This window comes from Bubalus bubalis, chromosome X (assembly GCF_019923935.1).
Source record: "Bubalus bubalis isolate 160015118507 breed Murrah chromosome X, NDDB_SH_1, whole genome shotgun sequence".
In the NCBI taxonomy this organism is placed as follows: Eukaryota; Metazoa; Chordata; class Mammalia; order Artiodactyla; family Bovidae; genus Bubalus; species Bubalus bubalis.
The window spans coordinates 93262449-93287515 of record NC_059181.1 but is presented as its reverse complement, the minus strand read 5'-3'; the positions used below and the strand labels follow the sequence as shown (position 1 = coordinate 93287515).

The following is a 25067-nucleotide window of genomic DNA, read 5'->3' as shown; positions in this document are numbered from 1 at the left end:
TGAGTGATAGTCACTCAGTTGTGTCCAACTCTTTGCAACCCCATGGACTGTAGCCTGCCAGGCTCCTCTGTCCATGGAATTCTCCAGGCAAGAATATTGGAGTGGGTTGCTGTTTCCTTCTCCAGGGCATCTTCCCGACTCAGGGATCAAACACAGGTCTCCTGCATTACAGGCAGATTCTTTACCATCTGAGCCACCAGGGAAGCCTACTATTAAAGAGACATTTCTAAGTATAAAGACAGGTCATCTTAAAAAGTATCAGCAGATACATCCTTGACTTTATCTTATAATCTGTAGACAATATGTTAGAATATGTAATGAATCCATACACCTTTTCCAAAGGAATACTGGAGACAGAAGTAACAATAAAGTTATATATGACAACCATCAATCAGATGAAATAATTTAGATGAAGCCGGTTTCTCTCGAAGAGAGGGGGACTGGGCAAGTGGTCATGAAGGAACTAGAATGTGCTTTTAACTTTGTATGAAAAATAATGTTCAAGTATTCTTCACAGAGCTAGAACAAATAATTTCACAATTTGTATGGAAATACAAAAAACCTCGAATAGCCAAAGCGATCTTGAGAAAGAAGAATGGAACTGGAGGAATCAACCTACCTGACTTCAGGCTCTACTACAAAGCCACAGTTATCAAGACAGTATGGTACTGGCACAAAGACAGAAATATAGATCAATGGAACAAAATAGAAAGCCCAGAGATAAATCCACGCACATATGGACACCTTATCTTTGACAAAGGAGGCAAGAATATACAATGGATTAAAGACAATCTCTTTAACAAGTGGTGCTGGGAAATCTGGCCAACCACTTGTAAAAGAATGAAACTAGAACACTTTCTAACACCATACACAAAAATAAACTCAAAATGGATTAAAGATCTAAACGTAAGACCAGAAACTATAAAACTCCTAGAGGAGAACATAGGCAAAACACTCTCTGACATACATCACAGCAGGATCCTCTATGACCCACCTCCCAGAATATTGGAAATAAAAGCAAAAATAAACAAATGGGACCTAATTAAAATTAAAAGCTTCTGCACATCAAAGGAAACTATCAGCAAGGTGAAAAGACAGCCTTCAGAATGGGAGAAGATAATAGCAAATGAAGCAACTGACAAACAACTAATCTCGAGAATATACAAGCAACTCCTACAGCTCAACTCCAGAAAAATAAATGACCCAATCAAAAAATGGGCCAAAGAACTAAATAGACATTTCTCCAAAGAAGACATACAGATGGCTAACAAACACATGAAAAGATGCTCAACATCACTCATTATCAGAGAAATGCAAATCAAAACCACTATGAGGTACCATTTCACACCAGTCAGAATGGCTGCGATCCAAAAGTCTACAAGTAATAAATGCTGGAGAGGGTGTGGAGAAAAGGGAACCCTCTTCCACTGTTGGTGGGAATGCAAATTAGTACAGCCACTATGGAGAACAGTGTGGAGATTCCTTAAAAAACTGGTAATAGAACTGCCTTATGATCCAGCAATCCCACTGCTGGGCATACACACTGAGGAAACCAGAAGGGAAAGAGACACGTGTACCCCAATGTTCATTGCAGCACTGTTTATAATAGCCAGGACATGGAAGCAACCTAGATGTCCATCAGCAGATGAATGGATAAGAAAGCTTTGGTACATATACACAATGGAGTATTACTCAGCCATTAAAAAGAATACATTTGAATCCGTTCTAATGAGGTGGATGAAACTGGAGCCTATTATACAGAGTGAAGTAAGCCAGAAAGAAAAACACCAATACAGTATACTAACACATATATATGGAATTTAGAAAGATGGTAACAATAACCCTGTGTACGAGACAGCAAAAGAGACACTGATGTATAGAACAGTCTTATGGACTCTGTGGGAGAGGGAGAGGGTGGGAAGATTTGGGAGAAAGGCATTGAAACACGTAAAACATCATGTATGAAACGAGTTGCCAGTCCAGGTTCGATGCACGATACTGGATGCTTGGGGCTGGTGCACTGGGATGACCCAGAGGGATGGTATGGGGAGGGAGGAGGGAGGAGGGTTCAGGATGGGGAACACATGTATACCTGTGGCAGATTCATTTCGATATTTGGCAAAACTAATTCAATTATGTAAAGTTTAAAAATAAAATAAAATTAAAAAAAATAATAATAATGTTCAGTTCCATGCTGGTGAACATAGTTCTGTTTTTGCCACATAAATCCTCTACTTCAAATTACTGTCTGAATGCTTTACTAAAACTCTGCTCCTGGCCTTTATTTTGGAAACTGTTACTTTTGTTGCCACCTGCTGATCACTGTCCTCTGAAGCTTCTACTGCTTTCCCACTGTCCCCTGACACCTTGGCTGCCCTTGTGTTGTCCCCTGAAACTGTGACTGCCTTCCTGCTGTCCCCAGAAGTTGTGATATCCTTCCCATGGTCCTTGTAGCTCTGGTTGCTCTGTGGCCAGAGAAAGCTGCCAGTGCCGTGAATCATGCCACTTTCCCTGTACTTCTGTTACTGATGCAGTAGGGATATCAAAGCAAACACCGTGCTTTCCTTTGAGAAAGACCATTCACTTCACTTTGTAATCGATATCCTCACCCAGTTACTCTTTAAGTTCTTTCCAAGTATAACTAATGTTTGACATTTCAAACATTACAAAAAGCCCTGTAAGCACTTTCTCAAAGGAGGCTGCATAGTAGAGTAGGGACTCTTTCCTGCGGGCTCTACTCTGGGACATGGCCAGACTTCAGAGCTATAACAGTCCAAAGCATAAGTAGAGACTTTACCACTATTTGTGTCACTTTGAAAAAGGTACTTAATGTTTCTATAACTCAGTTATCCTTCCAAGGGGATTGGTAATTACTTTACAGGATTCTTGTATATATACTAACTGAGGAGCTATCTGATATTCTGAAATATCTGCAAGTATCAAGTCTTTCTAGTTCCTTTTAAAATTATGATCTAGTCATATTATGGGGTGGGCTGGGAAAGCAGTAAGAGTAGATGAGATTTCCTTGGTGGCTTTTAGAGGTCACAATTGCTAAGACATTGCCATTGTGCTCTTTCTCACTGTAATGTTGGTGCTCTGTATATTCTGTGTTGCTTAACATAATCCTTTACTATATTAAAAGAACATCACTTTTACATAAATATGTCTCCCTCCTCCTTATAGTGATGTACCACAAGGAAACTGATCCCAATTCCAGAGGTGAGTCTGCTTGGTCTAGGGATAATTCATTCCCTTGGTACTCTGGAATGGGTGGTGATGTAACTCTGCTCAATGAGAAGTGAAGAGAAGATTGCAGAAAAATTTCTGAGGAAAGTGTCCTCACTCATAAGAAAAGGCCATCAGTAAAGATGTCTTCTTTTCTTACTTCAAAAGTTGCTTGACTCCTTGCACACATCAAGTTTCCAGCCTTAGGATGGAAGCTGATATTGTGAGTGGCAGATGAAAGAGATGGGGAAAAAGCTGAGTCCTTAGCTGAATCAATCATCAAGACTGCTGTACCTCAGTACTTCCAACCAGTGAATAATAAATATCCTTATTAAGTTAGTTTTAGTTAAATTCCTGTTCCATAGAACAACCCTAAATGTACTCTATGCTCAAGCACAAAATAATCTTTCAATGAGTAACAGTTTGTGACCTTTGTTTGTTGGTAAGCAAGGCAATGGTACCCCACTCCAGTACTCTTGCCTTGAAAATCCCATGGATGGAGGAGCCTGGTAGGCTGTAGTCCATGAGGTCGCTAAGAGTCGGACACAACTGAGCAACTTCCTTTTCACTTTTCACTTTCATGCATTGGAGAAGGAAATGGCAACCCACTCCAGTGTTCTTGCCTGGAGAATCCCAGGGGCGGGGGAGCCTGGTGGGCTTCCATCTATGGTGTCGCACAGAGTCGGACACGACTGAAGCAATTTAGCAGCAGCAGCAGCAAGCCTCTTAAACTGTTGGTGAGAATGCAAACTAGGTCAGCCACTATGGAGAACAGTGTGGAGATTCCTTAAAAAACTGGAAATAGAAGCCATAATACCCAGCAATCCCACTGCTGGGCATACACACCGAGGAAATCAGAATTGAAAGAGGCACATGTACCCCAGTATTCATCACAGCACTGTTTAAAATAGCCAGGACATGGAAGCAACCTAGATGTCCATCAGCAGATGAATGGATAAGAAAGTTGTGGTACATATACACAATGGAATATTACTCAGCTATTAAAAAGGATGCATTTGACTCAGTTCTAATGAGGTGGATGAAACTGGAGCCTATTATACAGAGTGAAGTCAGAAAGAAAAACATCAATACAGTAATATTAACGCATATATATGGAATTTAGAATGATGGTAATATGACCCTATATGCGAGATAGAGAAAGAGACACAGATGTAAAGAACAGACTTTTGGACTCCGTGGGAGAAGGCGAAGGTGGGATGATTTGAGAGAATAGCATTGAAACATGTATATCATCATATGTGAAATAGATCACCTGTCCAGGTTTGATGAATGAGACAGGATACTCAGAGCTGGTGCACTGGGATGACCCTGAGGGATGGGATGGGGAGGGAGGAGGGAGGGGGGTTCAGGATGGGGAACACATGTACACCCATGGCTGATTCATGTCAATGTATGGCAAAAACCACTACAGTATTGTAAAGTAATTAGCCTCCAATTAAAATAAATTAAAAAAAGAGTCCAAGTTTCTTCCTCTATGCTATCTATCCATCAACACTAGTTCTGTCTTATTCATAAAAAAAGGCTCCAGTGCATGATACAAAGAAACAAATGCTAAAATAGGGGTGAATAAAATACTGTGTAAGTACAGAGGATGGAGGAATTACTTCCTACCAAGGGACAAAGAGTAAGAGTGAGAGCTTCAGAAAGACTTCAAACAGGTCCTAGCATTTGAGCTGAGCCTAAAAGGATGGCTATGTTTCCCATAGGCAGAGAAAGAGCATGAGGATATTGAAGACTGAGAGAACAGCCTGGGGAAATGCACAAAAGTAGTAATGTACAGAGAACAGTTGGGTTGGAAATGGCAGACAGTCCCATGCAGCTTGAGTACAGGCAAAGTGGAGCAGGGCTTAGAGTGGGTGAGGCACGAGTGAGTGCCTCCTTAAATTATACCTTTATCTCATTCTAGTTCTGGCCCAGACTTGGAAGAATGTGTTGGAAATGGAGATGGAAAGGTAGAACTGTATGGGAGAATTGCACAGGGCCCTGAAACTCTCCATTGGGAGCCTGGTAGAATTTTCTAGATGAGATCCCACTGAAGGTTGCATTTTTGAAACGAGGTAGAGCAGAGGATCAGTTGTGATACATAGAATGTCATCTGTCCTATATCTTTCATTCATGATAGGACAGATGACAATTCCACTCTAATTTTATCCCCAGGCAGCAACACTGTAGATCAAGTGACATCTGAACGGGTCCTGATATTTATTACATGAGATAACCCATAATATTTATCCAGAAAGGAGGGAGAAACAAAAAGGCCACATATGTGTTGACAAACTTACTTCAACTACACTCCCAGTAAAAAAAAAACTGAGGGATGATCTAGCCCTTATAAGTGCTACCCAAGGAGTGATCAGAACAGAGGTAATCATCTTTATGCATAGACACACACACCTCACACTTCCTTGTCCTTTGGCTTAGATTGAAAAAAATCCACAGTTGTGAGTTAGTTAAGTATCTGCACTAGAATGCATGTGGGACTTAGAGGTATCTCGCTGGACTGCCCTGTGAAGTTTCCCAACTACAAATACACCGTATGCACCGTGTTAAGTTTCCCTAATAGAAAATAAAGGCTGAGGGAGCGCTCTGATAAGAAAAAAATATAGAAAAAGATCTTTAAAAATCATCTAAATTGTAGACATATGCCACAAAAACATAGGCTGCTTATTAACATAGGCTGCTTTTTTCATGGAATTTAACTTGTTTATGCATGATGCATAGGATCAAACATCGGTTTATAGATATGAACTGAGAGTTGGCTGCTAAAAATAGGAGTGTGTGACACTTTTTTTTTTTTTTGACATCATCAGTTCTTTGACACCAACTACCCTGAGTTAGAGGCAGACTCCACAGGTTTAAGAGTACAGTCCCCAATAATACTGTCCCCATTTGAGATGCCAGTTACAAGTCCTGGAGTACCACCCACACTTTTGACTGACCAGTAATAAATTCAAAGGTTCCCATGACACTCTCAAAAAGGTCTTAATGACCCAGATAACAACAATGGTGTGGTCACTCACCTACAGCCAAACATCCTGGAGTGTGAAGTCAAGTGGACCTTAGGAAGCATTACTATGAACAAAGCTGGTGAAGGTGATGGAATTCCAGCTGAGCTATTTCAAATCCTAAAAGAGGATGCTGTTAAAATGCTGCACTCAATTTGCCAGCAAATTTGGAGAACTCAGCCATGGACACGGGACTGGGAACAGTCAGTTTTCATTAAAATCCCAAAGAAGGGCAACATCAAGGAATGTTCAAACTACCATACAATTACACTCACTTCACATGCTAGCAAGGTAGTGTTCAAAATCCTTCAAAGTGAAAGTGCTAGTCATTCAGTTGTGTTCAACTCTTTGTGACCCCATAGACTGTAGCCCACCAGGCTCCTCTGTCCATGGAATTCTCCAGGCAAGAACACTGGAGTGGGTAGCCATTTCCTTCTCCAGGGAATCTTCCCGACCCAGGGATTGAACCCAGGTCACCTGCATTGCAGGCAGATCCTTTACTTACTGAGCCACCAGGGAAGACCTAAAATCCTTCAAGCTAGACTTCAAAGGTACATTAAACGAGAATGGCCAGATGTACAACTTGGATTTAGAAAAGGCAGAGAAACCAGAGATCAAATTGCCAACATCTGACAGAAAAAGCAAGGGAAGCCCAGAAAAACATCTACTTCTGCTTCATTGATATATGCTAAAGTCTGTGTGTGGATCACAACAAACTGTGGAAAATTCTTAAAGAGATGGGAATACCAGACCACTTTACCTGCCTCCTGAGAAACCTGTATGCAGGACAAGAAGCAACAGTTAGACTCGGACATGACAATGAACTGATCGAAAATTGGGAAAGGAGTACACCAAGGCTGTATATTGTCACTCTGCTTATTTAACATCTATGCAGAGTACATAATGCGAAATGCTAAGCTGGAGGAATCACAAGCTAGAATCAAGATTTCCAGGAGAAATATCAACAACCTCAGTTATGCACATGATACCACTCTAATGGCAGAAAGTGAAGAACTAAACAGCCTCCAGATAAGGGTGAAAGAGAAGAGTGAAAAAGCTAGATTAAAATTCAAAATTCAAAATATAAGGTCATGACATCTGGTCCCATTAATTATTTCATGGCAAATAGATGGGGGAAAAGTGGAAGCAGTGACAGATTTTATTTTCCTGGGCTGCAAAATCACTGCGGATTTTGACTGCAGCCATGAAATTAAAAGACACTTGCTTCTTCAAAAAAAGCTATGATAAACCCAGACATCATATTAAAGAGCAGACTTTGCCAACAAAGGTTCATATAGTCAAAGCTGTGGTTTTTCCAGTAGTCAGTATGGATGTGAGTTGGACCATAAAGAAGGCTGACTGCCAATGCTTTCAAATTGTGGTGCTGGAGAAGACTCTTGAGAGTCTCTTGGACAGCAATGAGATCAAACCAGTCAATCCTAAAGGAAATGAACCCTGAATATTCATTGGAAGGACTGATGCTGAAGCCAAAGCTCCAATACCTTGGCCACCTGACGCGAAGAGCCCAGTCGTTGGAAAAGACCCTGATGCTGGGAAAGATTGAGGGCAGGAGGAGAAGGAAGTAACAGAGGATGAGATGGTTGGATGGCATCACTGACTCAATGGACATGAATCTGAGCAAACTCCAGGAAATAGTGAAGGACAGGGAAGCCTGGAGTGCTGCAGTCCATGGGGCTGCCAAGAGTTGGATACAAATGAGTGACTGAACAATGCCCCCTTCAGGTTTGATAATTTACTAGAACAACTTAAAGAATGCACTAAACGTGCTATATGTAGAGTTATAGTTTTAATAGAAAGGATACACATAGAACAAGTTATGGACGCGTTTCAGACATACAGACAAATTTCATGCCTGCTTTTCACAGATTTGGGGCAATATCATCCTCCCTGGAAATCAGTGTGGTTACCAACCAGGAAGTTTTCACTGGGGTTTCATTACATAGGCATGATTGAGTAAATTACTGGTCACATGATTGAACCCCAAATCTAGCCTCCTCCCCACTCAGGAGTTCCTGCTGGCCTAAAGTTCTAACTCTAAATATGTGGTTGTCCCATTATAGTGACCAGCCCACATTCTCACATCCTGAAGCTAAGTAGGACCAACCACAGTCCATTCATAAGCATAGATCTTACCAAGGTTCAAGAAATTCCTGGCTCTGTGCAAGGATCCAGAGACAAAGGTCAGATGTATTCTCTCTTATACCACTTAAGGGCTTCCCTGATAGCTCAGTTGGTAAAGAATCTGCCTGAAATGCAGGAGACCTGGGTTCGATCCCTGGGTTGGGGAGATCCCCTGGAGAAGGGAAAGGCTACCCACTCCAGTATTCTGACCTGGAGAATTCCATGGACTATATAGTCCACGGGGTCGCAAAGAGTCGGACACAACTGAGCGACTTTCACATACCACTTAATGTTTGAGGTGTTTTGTCAAACTCTAAAACAACACAGACAAGACAACAAAGTTTGCGGGGAAAGGCCACAACTTAAATGTTGGTACCAATACATATATTACCAGAATTCTGGAGAATGGAGGGAAGAGGATAACAACAAAAGAGGCAGGGGGTAAGAGAGGAGGGGGCAGCCCTAAGAACTCAATCTCTGTAATTTTACCCACATGCCCACTACTCTATTCCAGCTTTTAAATATAAACAGGAGGACCTGAAATAGAATTATTGCATAGTTTCAACTCTATACTGAGTATAAAAATAAGGATATGAGTGGGCTTAGGAGAATTCATTATTTCCTAGTGGCACTTTCTTAAATTGCCCTGGTATCTGGTGGATATGGGGGTTGGAGGGAGTGCGTAGGTGGAGTGGGGATATTTAGTTAGAAAGAGGATAGGGATATACCAAGGACCTGAGAGGGTGACAGGCAGGAAGGCCAGGGGTCTCCAAATGGAGGAAATAGGCTGCAAGTGTCAGATATTTTTATCTCACTTAAGCTGCAGGAGGAAACAAACTAACAATATTTTTTTCCTTCTCTATACAAATTTAAAAGGAGGTTTCTCTTAAAATACTGTGTTGCCATAATGACACCTGGTTTCACCTGAAGTTAACTATTCTCAAACCTTGAGTTAACCAATGCATTTTTCTTATGGAAATGTTTGTCTTAAGCTATGTTAATGTACTATGCATTTACCCCAGACTCTGCCTTCAAGTCAATGGCTCAGAACCTACTTGACAAACCAGTATGTTATACTCAGATATTATTCCCCTAATCTATGTAAACGAAACTATTTATATGGTAATCTGCCCTTCTACAAGATTCAAGTCAATCGTTTCATGGGCCCGGGATGATCATCTGGTGCCAAGATTATCCCAAAATGCATCTTATGGATGAGGGGCCTGGTGCCATTCTGAGTTTTAAGACATTCCTTTCTTTTATTAGTAGACTGCTAGTAACTATATACGGAGAAGGCAATGGCAACCCACTCCAGTACTCTTGCCTGGAAAATCCCATGGACGGAGCCTAGTAGTCTGCAGTCCATGGGGTCGCGAAGAGTCGGACACGACTGAGCAACTTCACTCTCACTTTTCACTTTCATGCATTGGAGAAGGAAATGGCAACCCACTCCAGTGTTCTTGCCTGGAGAATCCCAGGGATGGGGGAGCCTGGTGGGCTGCCGTCTATGGGGTCACACAGAGTCGGACACGACTGAAGTGACTTAGCAGCAGCAGCAGCGACTATATAACATCCAGCTGAATACTAGCAGGGGAGTACTCTTTCTGCCCCCTTCTCATGCCTATGTCAGAAGCTTTCTCTATCTCCTTTATACTTTAATAAAACTTAATTACACAAAAGCTCTGAGCCTCATATCTGGCCCCAGATTGAATTCTTCTCCTCCAGAGGCCAAGAATCCCAGCATCTTTTCATTCAGCAACAACCTTTCAGACCTACACTTAGTGTAAGACCAAGGACCTTACACCTAGTGCAAGGATACACCAAGGATCTTATACCTAGTGTAAGACCAAAGAAACACGCCTGAAGAAGTGGGCAGAAAGCAAAAGGCAAAGAGAGCAAAGTGTCAGCAGAGCAGACACACATGAGACAATCCATAAAACAGTTTTCATAAGGTGGTTGCCAGAAAAACCCTATTCAGACGCCCAGCACGGGGGCAGCAGGAGGGAGCCTCCAAGGAGTAGCAGTTTTGAGTTCCTAGATGGGAGGGAGCTGCTACCTGGGGCACAGATTCAGGAATCATCTTGGGAACTGAGAAGCTTGGCAGTATCCCAAAGAGAACTCCTATGTGAAGGGCCCCAAACAAACAGATTCCCTCCTCCTGAGTCTGTTATCTCCCCTTCCCCAGAGCTGCCCAGATTGGGGTTAATTCCTCTTACATCTCCAGGCAGCTGCAGCCTTGGATATCCCACCCCCTGCCCCAATTTCGAGCTGGTTAAAGACAAAACAGTAGAGTGCCAACGAGGTGGGAGGAAGGGAGTGTAGCTAACAGTTCTTATCTTCACACCTGCATTTCCTGATGCAAGACCACAGGTGTTCACGAACTGTCACTTCACAATGTCCTCTTTCTAGGCACCTCTGAAGCCAACTGCTTCCTCGTATCCACCTCCCCTACCCAAACAGAGAAACAGTCACGCCACGCTGGGTGGTGTGAGGGGCCTTCAGAAAACAGGAGGGAGCAGGAGGGAGCACGAAGATCCCAGGCGCTTCCTCCACGAGGATCTAGTCTCTACCACCACCTCCCATGGATGCTATTTCCTGGCCGGCCTCAAACCCACCTCCTCCAACAGCGGCCGCTGCTTCTCTCCACATATGCCTCCCTCAGGATGACTTCCAGCCTCTTGAGCTCCTGGACAAAAATCAGGCCCTGGCTGACGCTCGGGATTGGCTGAGGGATTGTGTCCTCTGCCAACAATTACCGTAATCCTGGGCACCTGAAGAATTCGTTTTCAGGCTAGTGCAGCATGAAGAGACACCCACCCACCCACCGTTACATCCTACCACTCCTCTTACAGCCGACTGTCAAGCGTCAGGTGCAAGTCTTTCCCGACCCTTTGCAGTGCTTACACACCTCTACGCTGGTCCAAGTGAGAGTGCCCTCATGGAATCCACCCTCAGCCTCACGTGACCACACATTTGGCATGTCTGCCGCTGCCCTGCAGTAGCAAGCAAGGTACAGTCTTCTGCCTCTGGGGCTTAGCTGCTTGCTAGAACAACCTGAAGCTCCCGGTGGTGGTAAAGATAGAGAACTGAAAGGAAGGCTGGATTGGAGCCAACGCTTCCAGTCCTAGGCCTGGGCTTTGCTCTGTAGGAACACAGGGCTGGTGAGGAACACTCCATGAGGAGTTCAGAGACCAACTGACTTTTAATAATCTGTATAAAACTCGTTTGAGTAGGTTCCGGGAGTCTGACAGGGAAGCCTGGCGTGCTGCAGTCCATGGGCTCGCAGAGTCAGACACGACTGAGCGACTGAACTGATGAGACTGGGGTGATGTATTAAAACACGTGCAAGATCTATCTTGAAAATACTGATAGGCAAAACAAACATTCAGTCTCCAATTTCCATCACCAGGAGGATCTCTGTTATCACTTCTGGTTTGTGAATGGAGGCAAAACTGCCACTTTGCCCCCCTTCCAAAAACCTTGGAGCCTAAAATTGGATGGGAGGTGTTGCACTGTCAGAAAAAGTATACAAAAATTGGGTAAAGACAACATAAGTTACTGGATACTAGTTCAGTGCAGTGCTGGGATTCACTTCCTGTTGACTGAGCAAGTTTTCAACCCTGAGAGGCTATATTAACTTGTAGGTATTTTGTCCAATAGATATGGAAATGATTCATGTCCAGTGGAATAGAAAACATAAATGATTTATCACCCTTAAGATATTAATCAACTTTGTACCTGATCCAGCAATGTTATACTAACATTTATTAACTTTCTATGTGTATGAAATTTAATACATATATATTTTGTCTGCTTCCCTGGTGGCTCAGCAGTAAAGAATCCGCCTGCAATGCAGGAGATGCAGGTTTGATCCCTGAGTTAGGAAGATTCCCTGCAGAAGGAAATGGCAACCCACTCCAGTACTCTCCCCTGGGAAATTCCATGGACAGAGGAGCCTGGCAGGCTACAGTCCATGGGTGTCTCAAAAGAGGCAGACTCAAATTAGCAGCTAAACATGTTTTGTTTATGATTATATAGTGTATATTGTATATACACATCTCCTTCAGCCATTCTCATAATCTTAGTGGCTGTTGTGTTGAAAAAAACTTCCATATGTCCATTTCTAATTTTATTGTTGTTTAGTTGATCAGTCGTATCCGACTGTTTGCAACCCCATGGACTGCAGCACGCCAGGCTTCCCTGTCCTTCAACACCTCCCAGAGCTTGCTCAAACTCATGTCCATTGAGTTGGTGATGCCATCCAACTATCTTATCCTGTCACCCCGTTCTCCTCCCACCTTAAATCTTCCCCAACATAAGGGTCTTTTCCAATGAGTCAGTTCTTCACATCAGGTGGCCAAAGTATTGGAACTTCAGCTTCAGTATCATTCCTTCCAATGACTATTCAGGGTTGATTTCCTTTCAGATTGACTTGTTTGATCTCCTTGCTGTCAAGGGACTCTCAACACCACAGTTCAAAAACATCAATTCTTTGGTGCTCAGCCTTCTTTATGTCCAACTCTCATGTCCATAGATGACTACTGGGCCATAGTTTTGACTATACGGACCTTTGTTGGCAAAGTGATGTCTCTGCTTTTCAATACACTAAGTTTGTCATAGCTTTTCTTCCAAGGAGCAAGAGTCTTGTAATTTCATGGCTGCAGTCACCATCTGCAGTGATTTCTAACTTATGAATCATAAATTTACCATTTCAAAAATTAACAGCATCCTCAGACAAAACATTTTCACCATGTCTAAAAATAACAAGACATATGGTATTTCCCACAAACCTGTATTCCCTCTCCAAACCAAACCTATCCCTGACTTCTGCAATTCTTGTCTGAAGGTATGGTATGATATTTTTCTTATTTTGTGGAAACTACACATAACATAAAACTTACGATTTTAACCATCTTAAGGTGTATAATTCAGTGGCATTAAGTACATTCACAGTGTTGTGCAATCATTACTACTATCTGCTTCTGGAACTTTGTTGTCCACTTTGTGCACTACAAAAGGAAATGTGATGATCTTTTGTATGTAACGGTCATGTCAAAAGGCTGCCATCTTCATACAATCAAGAGACTAATAGAAACTCAGCAACCTTTGTCATTTTACTTTTCTTTAAAACATTTCATAAGCTAGTTTTTCTGAAGTCTCATTCCTTTTCAACTGTTCTAAATGAGTTTAATCTCTAAAAGACTATTTTAACACATGTTCATTTACATAACTATATCCCTTCCAACGTGTCCACCTATAACTTAAAGCACTAGATATAAGCATATTAAAAGGTAAAACCATTGTCTTATTTTGTATCTCCCCAATGCCTGTCTCTGAAAACTTCTTTAGCACAGTATTTTCTTCCAGAATATGGAATATGTGAAGTTTCTTAGAAAGTCATTACTGAAATTGTACAGGAATTGTGTCTGTTTACACACAGGTTTTAAAAGTGGAATCTATTAATAATTTTCTACAGATGATGTCACAGTCTTCTCTATGTCACCAGATATAAAAGCATCGGTGTCATTCCATGCCAATAAATAGATCTCTTTTAATAGCTGTATGGTATTTCCTTAATAATTTCCTTGGATTAGGATCACAAAGGAAATCTTATTCCTGACTCCATTTAACTGTTATTCTACTCTACTTGTTCTCTCTTCAGGTGGCACTGAGCAGCACCTCTACTTTGAGTTGCAAAATGTGCAGATTTGGCCAACTTAGTTTTCCAAAGTGGCCTCATTCCAACTGCATCCCTCATTAAACTTGTCTCACCTATTCCAGGAAGACAGATAGAGTTTTCTGGGTACACACTTTTCTTCACACCACACTACTCACTTCCAAGAATGACCTAATGGGTTGTCTCCTCCTACTATTCAGTGACCAATTTGAGTCCCTCTTCTCTGAAGCATTCCTCAAGTACCACAGCCCACAGCAATCCCTTCCTCTTTAAGCTCCAGGAATGGGATTTTCCAATGAGGGTATGTATGTCATACTACAAATTGTCTGTCACTGTGCACGATGTATCTACATTTAGATTTTAAACTGAAGAAGGGTCACTTCTGCCACTTTTCACACAGAACTTTATTTAAAACACTGACTCAAATAGAGAACAATATGTTTAAACAATGAATAGCAGAGTAACTTACACAGGCGGCTCAGTTCATTAGAAGCTCAATACTGAAAAATACAGCAATCTGGACAGCAAGATAAATATCGACAAATTTTTTCAGCACTAATAATCATTTGGCATCCACAAAATGATCCAGCTCAAACAAAGAATTGGACAAAGTTAACATCAGAATTAAAGTATAAGTTACAATAAAAAACCAGACTGAAAACCAAAGCACTACTCAGGGTTCTTTGGGAACATAAGGCTGATCAGAGGCAGGTGGATAGTCATATTAGCTTTGCTGTCCTACCTCAGGATCACTTTGATTGTTTATTTGGACTTGCAGTTCCTCAGCCAACTTCTCAAATTCATGGAATGCAGAAATAAGTGGCTCAAGACTGAAATCATCATCAATTAAGGCCATTGTTCCATTTTTGATAATATTACTGATATTCTGAAACATTTTAATAACAATTTGAATGTTATCATTTGTCTCTTCTATGTTAAAGAGACCCACAAATATTGATAGAGCCTTGGCACTAAACAGTTTTTTTGCCACCATGGGATTTTCAGACAAATTCAATAGCATTTTCAGAATGTGAAACTTTGTTCTTGCATTGCCTGTGGTTAATAAGGAAAGAAATCCAGACATATAATTGGAAACCAGTGTGTGATAGTCAGTAGTTGAGGTGAGGTGTCTAAGCATCCTTAACCCAAGCACCTGCTCAGGGGAACCCACGCTATGAGCAAGGGTTTCCTCACACACTTGACACACAAATGTCTCAATCATGTTCAGATTTGGGTAAGGTGGAGCCATGTGAATCATATTTTCCAGAAAACTTGTCCTAACTCGGGAGGAGGGATAATTGAGTAAGGTTTCAATAAGTGAGACAACACCTGAATCGCGAATGAAATCACGAGTAAATTGAGAAGCAGTTCTCATACCCATTGCAATCTTAGATATTTCATGAATAAAAGGATCTCGAATTTTGTCCATTAATAAGAGGAGTTCTTCAAACTCTTCAGGACCAATTTTAAGCTCACACTGTATGCAGCTGCAGGACCAACTCTCAGGCTGTGCACTCTCCTTGGCCCTAAGATGCTCCCGAATTTCCCTGACTGACCGGTAGGATGGATCATATTGAAATGGGAACTCAGAGTCAGGCTGATCAGACTGAAGCAAAGATTCCTGCTCTTCCCCTTCTGGGGTAACTTCCACATTCTTGGGCTTTCCCTCAAATAGTTCGGTGTATACAGATGTTGTTGCTTCTTCAGGAATTCTAAAGGGGCTTGGGGATGGGAAGCCAACCCCATGACAAGGACCAGGTTTGAATTCGACAGTGACCTCTTCCCAGGTTTTGGGCCTGGATGATACATTAACTTCCTCCTCGGCTCCATCTCTGAACCTGGGACTAGCCTTGTACACAGGACGAGGATTTAAGTCAAAGCAGGCCTCATCCCTGTCCCAGAACCAGGACCCAAATATGGCCTCTTCTTCAGACTCTGGTCTGGTCTCTTCTCTGGCCACAGCTCCCAAACTGGAATTTTCCTCAGTCCAGAACAACGATCCACCAATGGCCCCCTCCTCAGCCCCTGCCTCAGATTCACAGATGGCTGAAGCTCCAGCCTCCATACTGGCCTCTTTTTCTGCCCAGAACCAGGACCCAATAATGACTTCCTCCTCAAACCTGGTTTCTTGTTTGACCCTGTCACTGTTATTAACAACTTTCTGGGTCCTGGGCTTCAATACAGTATTAGGTGCTTCCTTGTCTCTGGGTCTGAATCTACTATTGGCCTCTTCTTCAGGCAAAAACCAAGATTCCTTATAGTACTCGTCTTCAGACTCAGATTCAAAAAAGTCCTCTCTTTTTGTCCGGAGCTTGGATCTCATATTTGCCTCATCCCTGACTCTGGACCTGAACAAGTTATTGGTATTTTCTCCAGCCCACAAGCAGAATGGGTTGCCAGACTCCTCCTCAGACCCAGACCAGGAATCAATAAAGGGATCTTGCTTGGATCTGGGCCTGGATCTGGGATTAGGCTGATGTTTGGCCCTGTGCCTAGACCTGGTATTGGCCTCTTCCCTAGGCCATGATCTGATACTGGCCTCTTCCCCAGCCCAAAAAGAAGACATTGTAGAGGTCTCATCTGCTGACCAGAATCCAGACTCACTAGAAGCCTCCTCTCTGGCCTTAGCCCTGGGATAGCACCAAGACCCCATACTAGTTTCCTCCCCAGACCCAAACCAGGGTTGGATTCCTGTCTGAACCTGGGAGCTAGGAAAGGTCTCACTGTCCACATTGACCAGTTCCCTATCCACAGATAGGGCCATAGGTTTAGTGACTGACCCAGACTCAGTATTGACCAATGGCCAGGCTACTACACTGGTTTGGGGCATGCCCTCTGATTGCAACATTGCCTCAGCCCCAAACTCAGTCTGAGCCCAAACTTGGGCTTCATCTTTGGGTCTTGCTCCAGGGATTGCCTTGGCTTCAGTCTTAGGACGTGCCCTGCCTACTGCCCTGGCCTCAGTTTTGGGCCTTGCTCCTGGCATTGCCTGGAATTCAGTTTTAGGCCTTGCCCCAGCCATTGGCTGCGACTCCGTTCTGGGCCTTGCTCCAGCCATTGTCTGTGACTCAGTTTTAGGCCTTGCCCCAGCCATTGCCTTGGACTCAGTTTTGGACCTTGCCCCAGATGTTGCCTGGTTCCTAACCTTAGGTCTGACCACCATTGGGACTTCATTCTCTCTCTCAGCCCCACCCACAACCTCTTCTCCAGGCTTCTTTTCAGGCTTGGCCTGGGCAACAGGCTCAACTTCAGCCCCAGTCATAGTACAAGTTACAGAACAGACCTAGTTAAATACCTCAATCCAAGTCTCAGTTTCTACCACAGATCTGTCACAGTTCTGAATCCTCACACTGTGTAATCTCTAGATGATTCAGACAATATAGTTGGAAACAAAAGTTAGAGTCAATCACCAGTCCAGAACTCAATCAGCCTCCTTTCCAATACCAGTCCCAGCCAATATCACAGAGTGCAGAAGAAGACCAACCAAGCTGGGAGAGGATGGATGGTTCCCCAGGGCAGGGTGCAGACCTGTCGATGGTGATGGTCAGCAGCAATTCCAACACCACCAGAGCTGCCACTGGAAGTCAATCTAGGAAGCAAGAATAACATGGGACATTGAATCTCTTCCAACTGTGTCACTCCATGCAAAAACTCACAGAGAGACTGGACTTTAAAAGCTTGGTGGGAAAGTTAGGCTATTAGAAAGTCTCTCTGTCATCCTCATTTTACCCAAACATACTCTTTAGTTCCAGAGATGCCACATTGCTTTGCTTGCTACAACACACATGCATAAATAGTGTGAAAGTATCTTGGCAATGGGAGAGGCTGAGGAGCCCCAAGACCAGACCCTAATCATTCATGGACCTGTTTGTCTTTTCTACCTCACCCAAAAGCTGTACCCACTCTCATACCTGCACTAATGTGGCACAATCTTCCTCTCCTTGTTTTGTTTCAGTGGTATTAAGCCTTATGCAAACAGCAGGCTGTCCTATGGATAAGTAAACATACAGTAAAAATGGAGTCTGACTGCTTGGTTGACAGGCAGACACCCTGACCCCGGATACAAATATCTCTTTTTGTTTAAGTGTCTAATTTGTCTTATGTTTTCTTTCTCTTGGTCCCTGCTCTCTGGTCTGCTCCTCCCATTCACTGCCCAATCCACACCTACCCAACAATCCTAACACTCCTGCAGGACAGGAAATGGTCAAGGGGTTCTGCAGCAGTCTGCAAATCTAAAAGAGAGTAGGAGATGTGAATCAGCGACACCCAGCTGGATGGAAAACACTTGTCAATCTTCCTCTGTAGCTGTCCCCTGCATTGCTCCTCTTTGCACAAACCTTCAGAGATTTCAGTCTCTTCCTTCTTTCCTTCCTTGCAGAAGTAACCAGCCTTAAAGAAGGTCTATGGACAAAAGATGAAAAAGACAGTCAGAAGACCAAGGTAGCAACTAAGAGGCTGGTGGACAGACCAACACCGAGTATGGGAATTCATATACTGTCTTTCAATATTTAGAGTCCTCTTAGTAGAATATTCTCATTTTATTTAGGTCCTGTATTTCAGCAGTCAAGATAACAAACAGCATCTCTTGACGTCACATTTTTCGCATTGCTCCCTTCTCCTATTATGAAGATTCACCACTAGGTGCACCACATCCCTTTGCCTTACGCAGCATAATTTGGGGGAAGGGTGCCCACATATTCTAGAAAACAGGTTGTGCAGTGGTACCTGAATTTATGATTTCTGTCCCACCTTTACCTCCCAGTTCATCTTTTCCACCCCCAATTCTGGATTGCGAAGAGGAAGGAAGGCAAGGGAAGTGTGTAAAAACCTGGTAGACAAGAAATTTATGAAATATTCCTGCATGCCTGACCTGTGCTGGTCGCAATCACCCCACCCCGATTCAGATGTCCAGTCAACGGCTGCTGCCCACCCCCATCCCCCATACACTTTCAGAAAAACAGGTCTTTTCCCTGTCCCTGGTTTTCCTCAAGCTTCTCTACAGATGCACCCCGTGGCCTGAAATTGCCAGACCTACTGCACAGACAGTAGACTTTGGCATCAAAAAGGTGCCTGTGGGAAAGGACAGCACCCGGCACGAGGGGTCCGACAGGCCCCTTGACAGAATCATAGCCGGGGCTGCTCCCGTCCCAGCTCCGGCGACCTCCTCGGAGCGCCCACCCAGGCTCCCTCCGCCATTTCTCCCATAGCAGCTTCCCGCACAGCCCTCTCCCCGCACAGGCAAGTCGAGGGCGGGGCACAGGCACCCGGAAAGCCCGCCAGGGACTAGTCCACGCCACACGCCTCCCCAGCATCCGAGGGAACCCCTACAGCCAAGACCCCACAACCCCGGGCCCGGCCCGCGCCGGTCGCCGTCGTCTCAGGGCCAGGGGTCCCCCAGCGCTGCGCATCTCTTTAAGGATCCCGCTCCGCTCGCCTCCCCGTCTTCAGGCTGCCAGGACAGGCCGTGAGCCGGTCGTCGCCCCACGACACCCCCACTTGCCTTCGCAGGCGCAGGGTCGCAGCTCTTCTCTCGCTTCCCACCGCTCGCCGTGCGGGCGGAATGGAAAAGAGGCGTCCCCACCTCCCGCGCCGCTGCGCCAAACCGGGTAGGGGCTGCGCAGGCTGCGGCACCGACGGCTCGCGGCGAGGGTGTCGGGAAGTGGGGCGGAGGGATACGGCACGAATGGGCTCGACGCCCCCTCGCAGGCCCACCGTAGTTCCGACCCAGAGTGGGCGGGGCCGGGAAGCCAGCCTGAGGGGCGGAGCCACTCCAGCCCTCCGCTGCCCCCCGTGGGGTGACCCCCCCCCCACGCTTCTGGCCCTGCAGCGTAGGGGGGTCGCGGGCCGGGGCTGGGAGGGTCGCACTGCAGGGAGCGGCGGATGGATACAGGCCGCCCCGCAGTGTGTGTGTGTGTGTACCTGCAGAGTGTTTGGTGTCCACCCCCTCCCTTCCCCCATCACGCTGGCCATCCTTCTAGGGCGCGGATGGCTGGGGGGCTGCTTTCACCTTCAGGGGCCGTGGGCTGGAGGAAACTGGGAAGGGGCGCCCGTGGAGGCCAAGCCCCTGCCCCTCTTCTAAGGGAAGGCAGCCCCTGATAGACCTCTGGCTGAGGAGACAAACCACTTGTCTGCGCCAGTGTCGTCATTCTTTCTGCCACACTGCTGTTCTCTCAGTCGCTGTGGTGGCACACTTTACCATTTCACTGTCCGCACGGTTGCCCAGGAAAGAGGACCTTTCCCTGACAGGACCCGCACCTGCTCAGACAATCCTGTTTCTCACCCCACAGCGAGGGGTCAGGCACCATGTAGGGGCAGTCCTGGCTCCTGTCAGGTCATCTCTTGCAGGGGATTCCAAGGGCTCCTCATCTTTGGCAGGGTGGGAATACGCCAAGGATTAGAACCAATTGGGATCTCACACGCTTGCCATACACACCAGTCTACTTCCCCCAGCCATTGTTTGGAGTCGGCCCCACCAGACACCCACTTCCCCAAGACAGTAATCTGCTGGTTCTTGATTCCTGCACTTCTAAGTCCTCCTTGTAGTCTCCATCCCCTTCATTGTGCTCCGTTGGGCAAAGAGCAGCCATGGTTAAGAACATCTCTGGTTGAACACAAACCTGTTGGTATTGTTGCCCATTTTAAAACCCAACTAAATGGCTCCCTCGCTTTGGTAGGCTGAATAAAAGTCCCCCCAAAATGTCCATGTCCTGTTCTCCAGAACTATTGCCTGGAAAATCCCATGGACAGAGGAGCCTGGTAGGCTACAGTCTATGGGGTCGCAAAGAGTCGGACACGACTGAGCAACTTCACTTACACTTTCACCTTGCACAGGAGACTTTAGGTCACAGATGGAATTAAAATTGCTAATCACCTGAATGTAAAGGAAGATTACACTGCTTTATCTTGGCCAATGCCATGGAAGGCTACTTTAAATGTGGAAGAAGCAGGCAGAAGATTTAGTGTCACAGTGAAGTTGCATGCAAGATGCCACCAGTGGATAGAATGTCTCTGGTTTTGAAGAAGGAAGCCAGAGGCCAAGGCCCATGCAGACCCAGAAGGTGGAAAAGGCAAGGAGACAGATTCCTCTAGGACCTCTTGGAAGAATGAAGTCCTCCTATCACCTTTATTTCAGACCAGTGAAACCCTTTCCTATGTGCAACCTTCAGTATTTTTATTTTTTGCCTTTTTTTTTAAGCCAGCAATATTGTGATAATTTGTTACAGCAACAGTAGGCATGGAATTAAATCACCATCCTGACTGTCCACTCCTCTTCACTCAAATTGGGCTTCATGCCCTGGGAGGATCAATTTGGGGGCTCATCTCTCACCACTCACCACTATAACCACCCTCTTAAGAACCTTCTCTCTTTGCTAAAGGAGAGGGATTTTGTAATCCTCTGAGGTTCATCTTGGAGAAAGTCCCTATTTACTGAAAATCACTGATGCTTACCAGAATGAAAAGGGAGCATTATTCTTACCATGAATTTTCATATATTTACCTATCAGCTTTTACTTGTTACTAGATACTTATTATTGGGGTCACAAAGAGTCAGACCTGATAACTGTACAATATTTAGATAACAGGAAAAAATCTAGAGACAATTCTATACTGTATCTAGAGACAACAGATGTCAGTTGTCACAGGAAAGTCTTTCACTGTGCTCTTTCAATGGCCTTAGCTGAATTGTGGATTATGTTTTCTTTGTTCCAAAGTATACTCTCTCTTGGGTGAATGCCAGGCTTAAAGAAGGGAGTCTGAGCTCTGCCGAGATCTGTGGGTGTATGTGAATCTCTTTGCTTCTCTGAACTGTTCTTTCTCCTCCTTCAAGTGGCTGGTGCCTTGCGTTCATTCAACGACTATATATATGAGCATCTACTTTGTCCTCGGCACAAACAAAAAAGAAATCTCCACTCCCATGGAGGTGACCTTTACTTGTAGTTTCATTCTTATTAATTTTTTTCTAAAAATTTACATATTTATCCAAAGTCATATTAGCAATCCTGTGTGGTAATTCTGGATATAGTGAAATCTTCATTTCAAGATACTGACAAAGGAGTGAATCTACTACTAGCTGACAGATTATACTGTGAGATTTTGAAATGTCTGTTAGACATTTTATTGTTAATTCATTTAGAGAACAGACAGTACAACTCATTAACATTTATTGAACCGAGGAAGGTCCTATTTTAAACATTTTGTGTATTAACTCACAAAAATATTGGACAGTATGAACTATTATTGAAATAAACTATTGCCTTCATGTTACATGTGAGGAAACCAGCTTGGATGAATTGTTTCATCTTTAAAGTCAATGGGAAAAAGAAAAGCTTTAAATATTAAAAGAATGCTGACCTATATCTGTCTGACTGATAAGCAGTATTTATTTCATCCTAAATGAAATGATATGTTGGATCATCAAAAAAGCAAGAGATTTCTAGAAAAACATCTACGTCTGCTTCATTGATTACGCTACAGCCCTTGACTGTGTGGATCACAACAAACTGTGGAAAATTCTTAAAAAGATGGGAATACCAGACCACCTTACCTGCCTCCTGCGACACCGGTATGCAGGTCAAGCACCAGACATGGAACAAAGGACTGGTTCAAAATTGGGAAAGGAATACATCAAGGCTGTCTATTGTCACCCTGCTTATTTAATTTATATGCAGAGTACATCATGAAAAGTGCCAGGCTGGATGAAGCACAAGCTGGAATCAAGATTCCTGGTAGAAACATCAATAACCTCAGATATGCAGATGACACCACCCTGATGGCAAAAAGCAAAGAGGAACTAAAGAGCCTCTTGATGAAGGTGAAAGAGGAGAGTGAAAAAGCCTGGCTTAAAACTCAATATTCAGAAAACTAAGATCATGACATCCGGTCCCATCACTTCATGGCAACTAGATGAGGAAACAATGGAAACAGTGACAGACTTTATTTTCTTGGGCGCCAAAATCACTGCAGGTGGCAACTGCAGCCATGAAGTTAGAAGATGCTTGCTCCTTAAACTTCCCTGGTGGCTCAGAGATTAAAGCATCTGCCTGCAATGCGGGAGACCTGGGTTTGATCCATGGGTCAGAGATCCCCTGGAGAAGGAAATGGCAACCCACTCCAGTATTCTTGCCATGGAGAATCCCATGGAGGGAGGAGCCTGGGTATTCTTGCCATGGAGAATCCCATGGAGGGAGGAGCCTGGTAGGCTATAGTCCACTCTCAAAGAGTCCGACGAGACTGAGCTACTTCACTTTCACTTTCTTTGCCCCTTGGAAGACAAGCTATGACAAATCTAGACAGTGTATTGAAAAGCAGAGACATCACTTTGCCAGCAAAGGTCCATATAGTCAAAGCTATGGTTTTTCCAGTAGTCATGTGTGGATGTGAGAGTTGGACCATAAAGAAGTCTGAGCACCAAAAAATTGACACTTTTGAACTGTGGTGTTGGAGAAGACTCTTGAGAGTCCCTTCGACTGCAAAGAGATCAAGGAGATCTAAAGGAAATCAACCCAACAACCAGTGACGACCAGCTCAGTGGTTGGAAGACACTCCAAAACACTTCCCAAAGTCAAACCTGTGCCAAAAAAAGATCATGGTCACTGCTTGGTGGTCTGCTAGCAGTCTGAACCACTACAGCTTTCTGAATCCTGGTGAAACCATTACATCTCAGAATTATGCTTAGCAAATTGATGAGATGCACTGAAAACTGCAATGCCTGCAGCCAGCATTGGTCAACAGAAAGGGCCCAATTCTTCTCCATGACATCACCCAACCACACTTCACACAACTAATGCTTCAAAAGTTGAATGAATTGGGCTATGAAGTTTTGCCTCATCTGCCATATTCACCTGACCTCTCATGAACCGACTACTACTTCTTCAGGCTTTTTGCAGGGAAAAAGCTTCCACAATCAGTAGGATGCAGAATATGCTTTCCAGGATGTTGTCGAATCCCAAATCACAAATTTTTATGCTAAATGAATAAACAAACTTATTTCTAATCAGCAAAAATTTGTTTACTGTCATAGTTCCTATTTTGATTAATAAAGATGTGTCTGAGGCTAGTTATTGTTGTTCTTCAGTTATTCAGTTATACCCGACTCTTTGCAACTCTCTGGACTGCAGAATGCAAGGCTTCCCTGTCCTTCACTATCTCCCACACTGTGCCTAAACTCATGTCAACTGAGTTAGTTGATGATGCCATCCAATGATGTCATCCTCAGGCACCTTCTCCTCCTGCCCTCAATCTTTCCCAGCATCAGGGTCTTTTCCATTGAGTTGCATCTTCACATCAAGTAGCCAAAGTATTGGAGCTTCAACTTCAGCATCAGTCCTTCCAATGACTATTCAGGGTTGATTTCCTTTAGAATTGACTGGTTTGATCTCATTGCTGTCCAAAGAACTCTCAAGAGTCGTCTACAGCAGCACAGTTAGAAAGCATCAATTCTCTGGCGTTCAGTCTTCTATATAGTCCCACTGACATCCGCACATGACTACTGGAAAAGCAATAGCTTTGACTATATGGATCTTTGTGGGTGAAGTGATGTCTCTGCTGTCATAGGTCATAGCCTTTCTTCCAAGGAGTAAGCATCTTTTTATTTCATGGTGGCAGTCACCATCCACAGTGATTTTGGAGCCCAACAAAATAAAGTCTGACACTGTTTCCACTGTTTCTCCATCTATTTCCCATGAAGTTTTGGGACCAGATACCGTATCTTTGTTTTCTGAATGTTGAGCTTTAAGCCAACTTTTTCACTCTCCTCTTTCACTTTCATCAAGAGGCTCTTTAGTTCTTCACTTTCTGCCATAAGGGTGGTGTCATCTACATATCTGAAGTTATTGATATTTCTCCCAGCAATCTTGATTCCAGCTTGTGCTTCTTCCAGCCCAGCGTTTCTCATGATGTACTCTGCATATAAGTAAAATGAGCAGGGTGACAATATACAGCCTTGACTTACTCCTTTTTCTATATGGAAACAGTCTGTTGTTCCATGTCCAGTTCTA

The 25067-nt window shown here is 44.0% G+C and overlaps 3 protein-coding genes across 6 annotated transcripts in view; all 3 read right to left on the bottom strand.

Moving 5' to 3' along the window:
- The window catches only part of LOC102412527 (basic helix-loop-helix family member b9), a 110663-nt gene that overhangs the window by 10309 nt on the left and 75287 nt on the right, over positions 1–25067 (bottom strand). Inside the window, exon 1 of one of the 4 annotated variants that reach the window (XM_006046676.4) lies at positions 11009–11341. The exons of the other annotated variants lie outside the window; for them this stretch is intronic. The gene's annotated coding sequence lies outside the window, so the exon portion shown is untranslated. Of the gene's footprint in view, positions 1–11008; positions 11342–25067 lie in introns of those variants that run through there. 4 annotated transcript variants of the gene reach the window in all.
- On the bottom strand, positions 14457–17336 carry GPRASP2 (G protein-coupled receptor associated sorting protein 2). Its single transcript, XM_044937272.1, has one exon. The coding sequence runs from the start codon at positions 17330–17332 to the stop codon at positions 14795–14797; it is 2538 nt and encodes an 845-aa protein (XP_044793207.1). The 5' UTR covers positions 17333–17336; the 3' UTR covers positions 14457–14794.
- GPRASP1 (G protein-coupled receptor associated sorting protein 1) overlaps positions 17484–25067 on the bottom strand; it is a 28783-nt gene continuing 21199 nt past the window's right edge. Inside the window, 4 exon segments of the mRNA XM_044937270.2 lie at positions 17484–17659; positions 17982–18058; positions 18239–18302; positions 18408–18471. The gene's annotated coding sequence lies outside the window, so the exon portion shown is untranslated.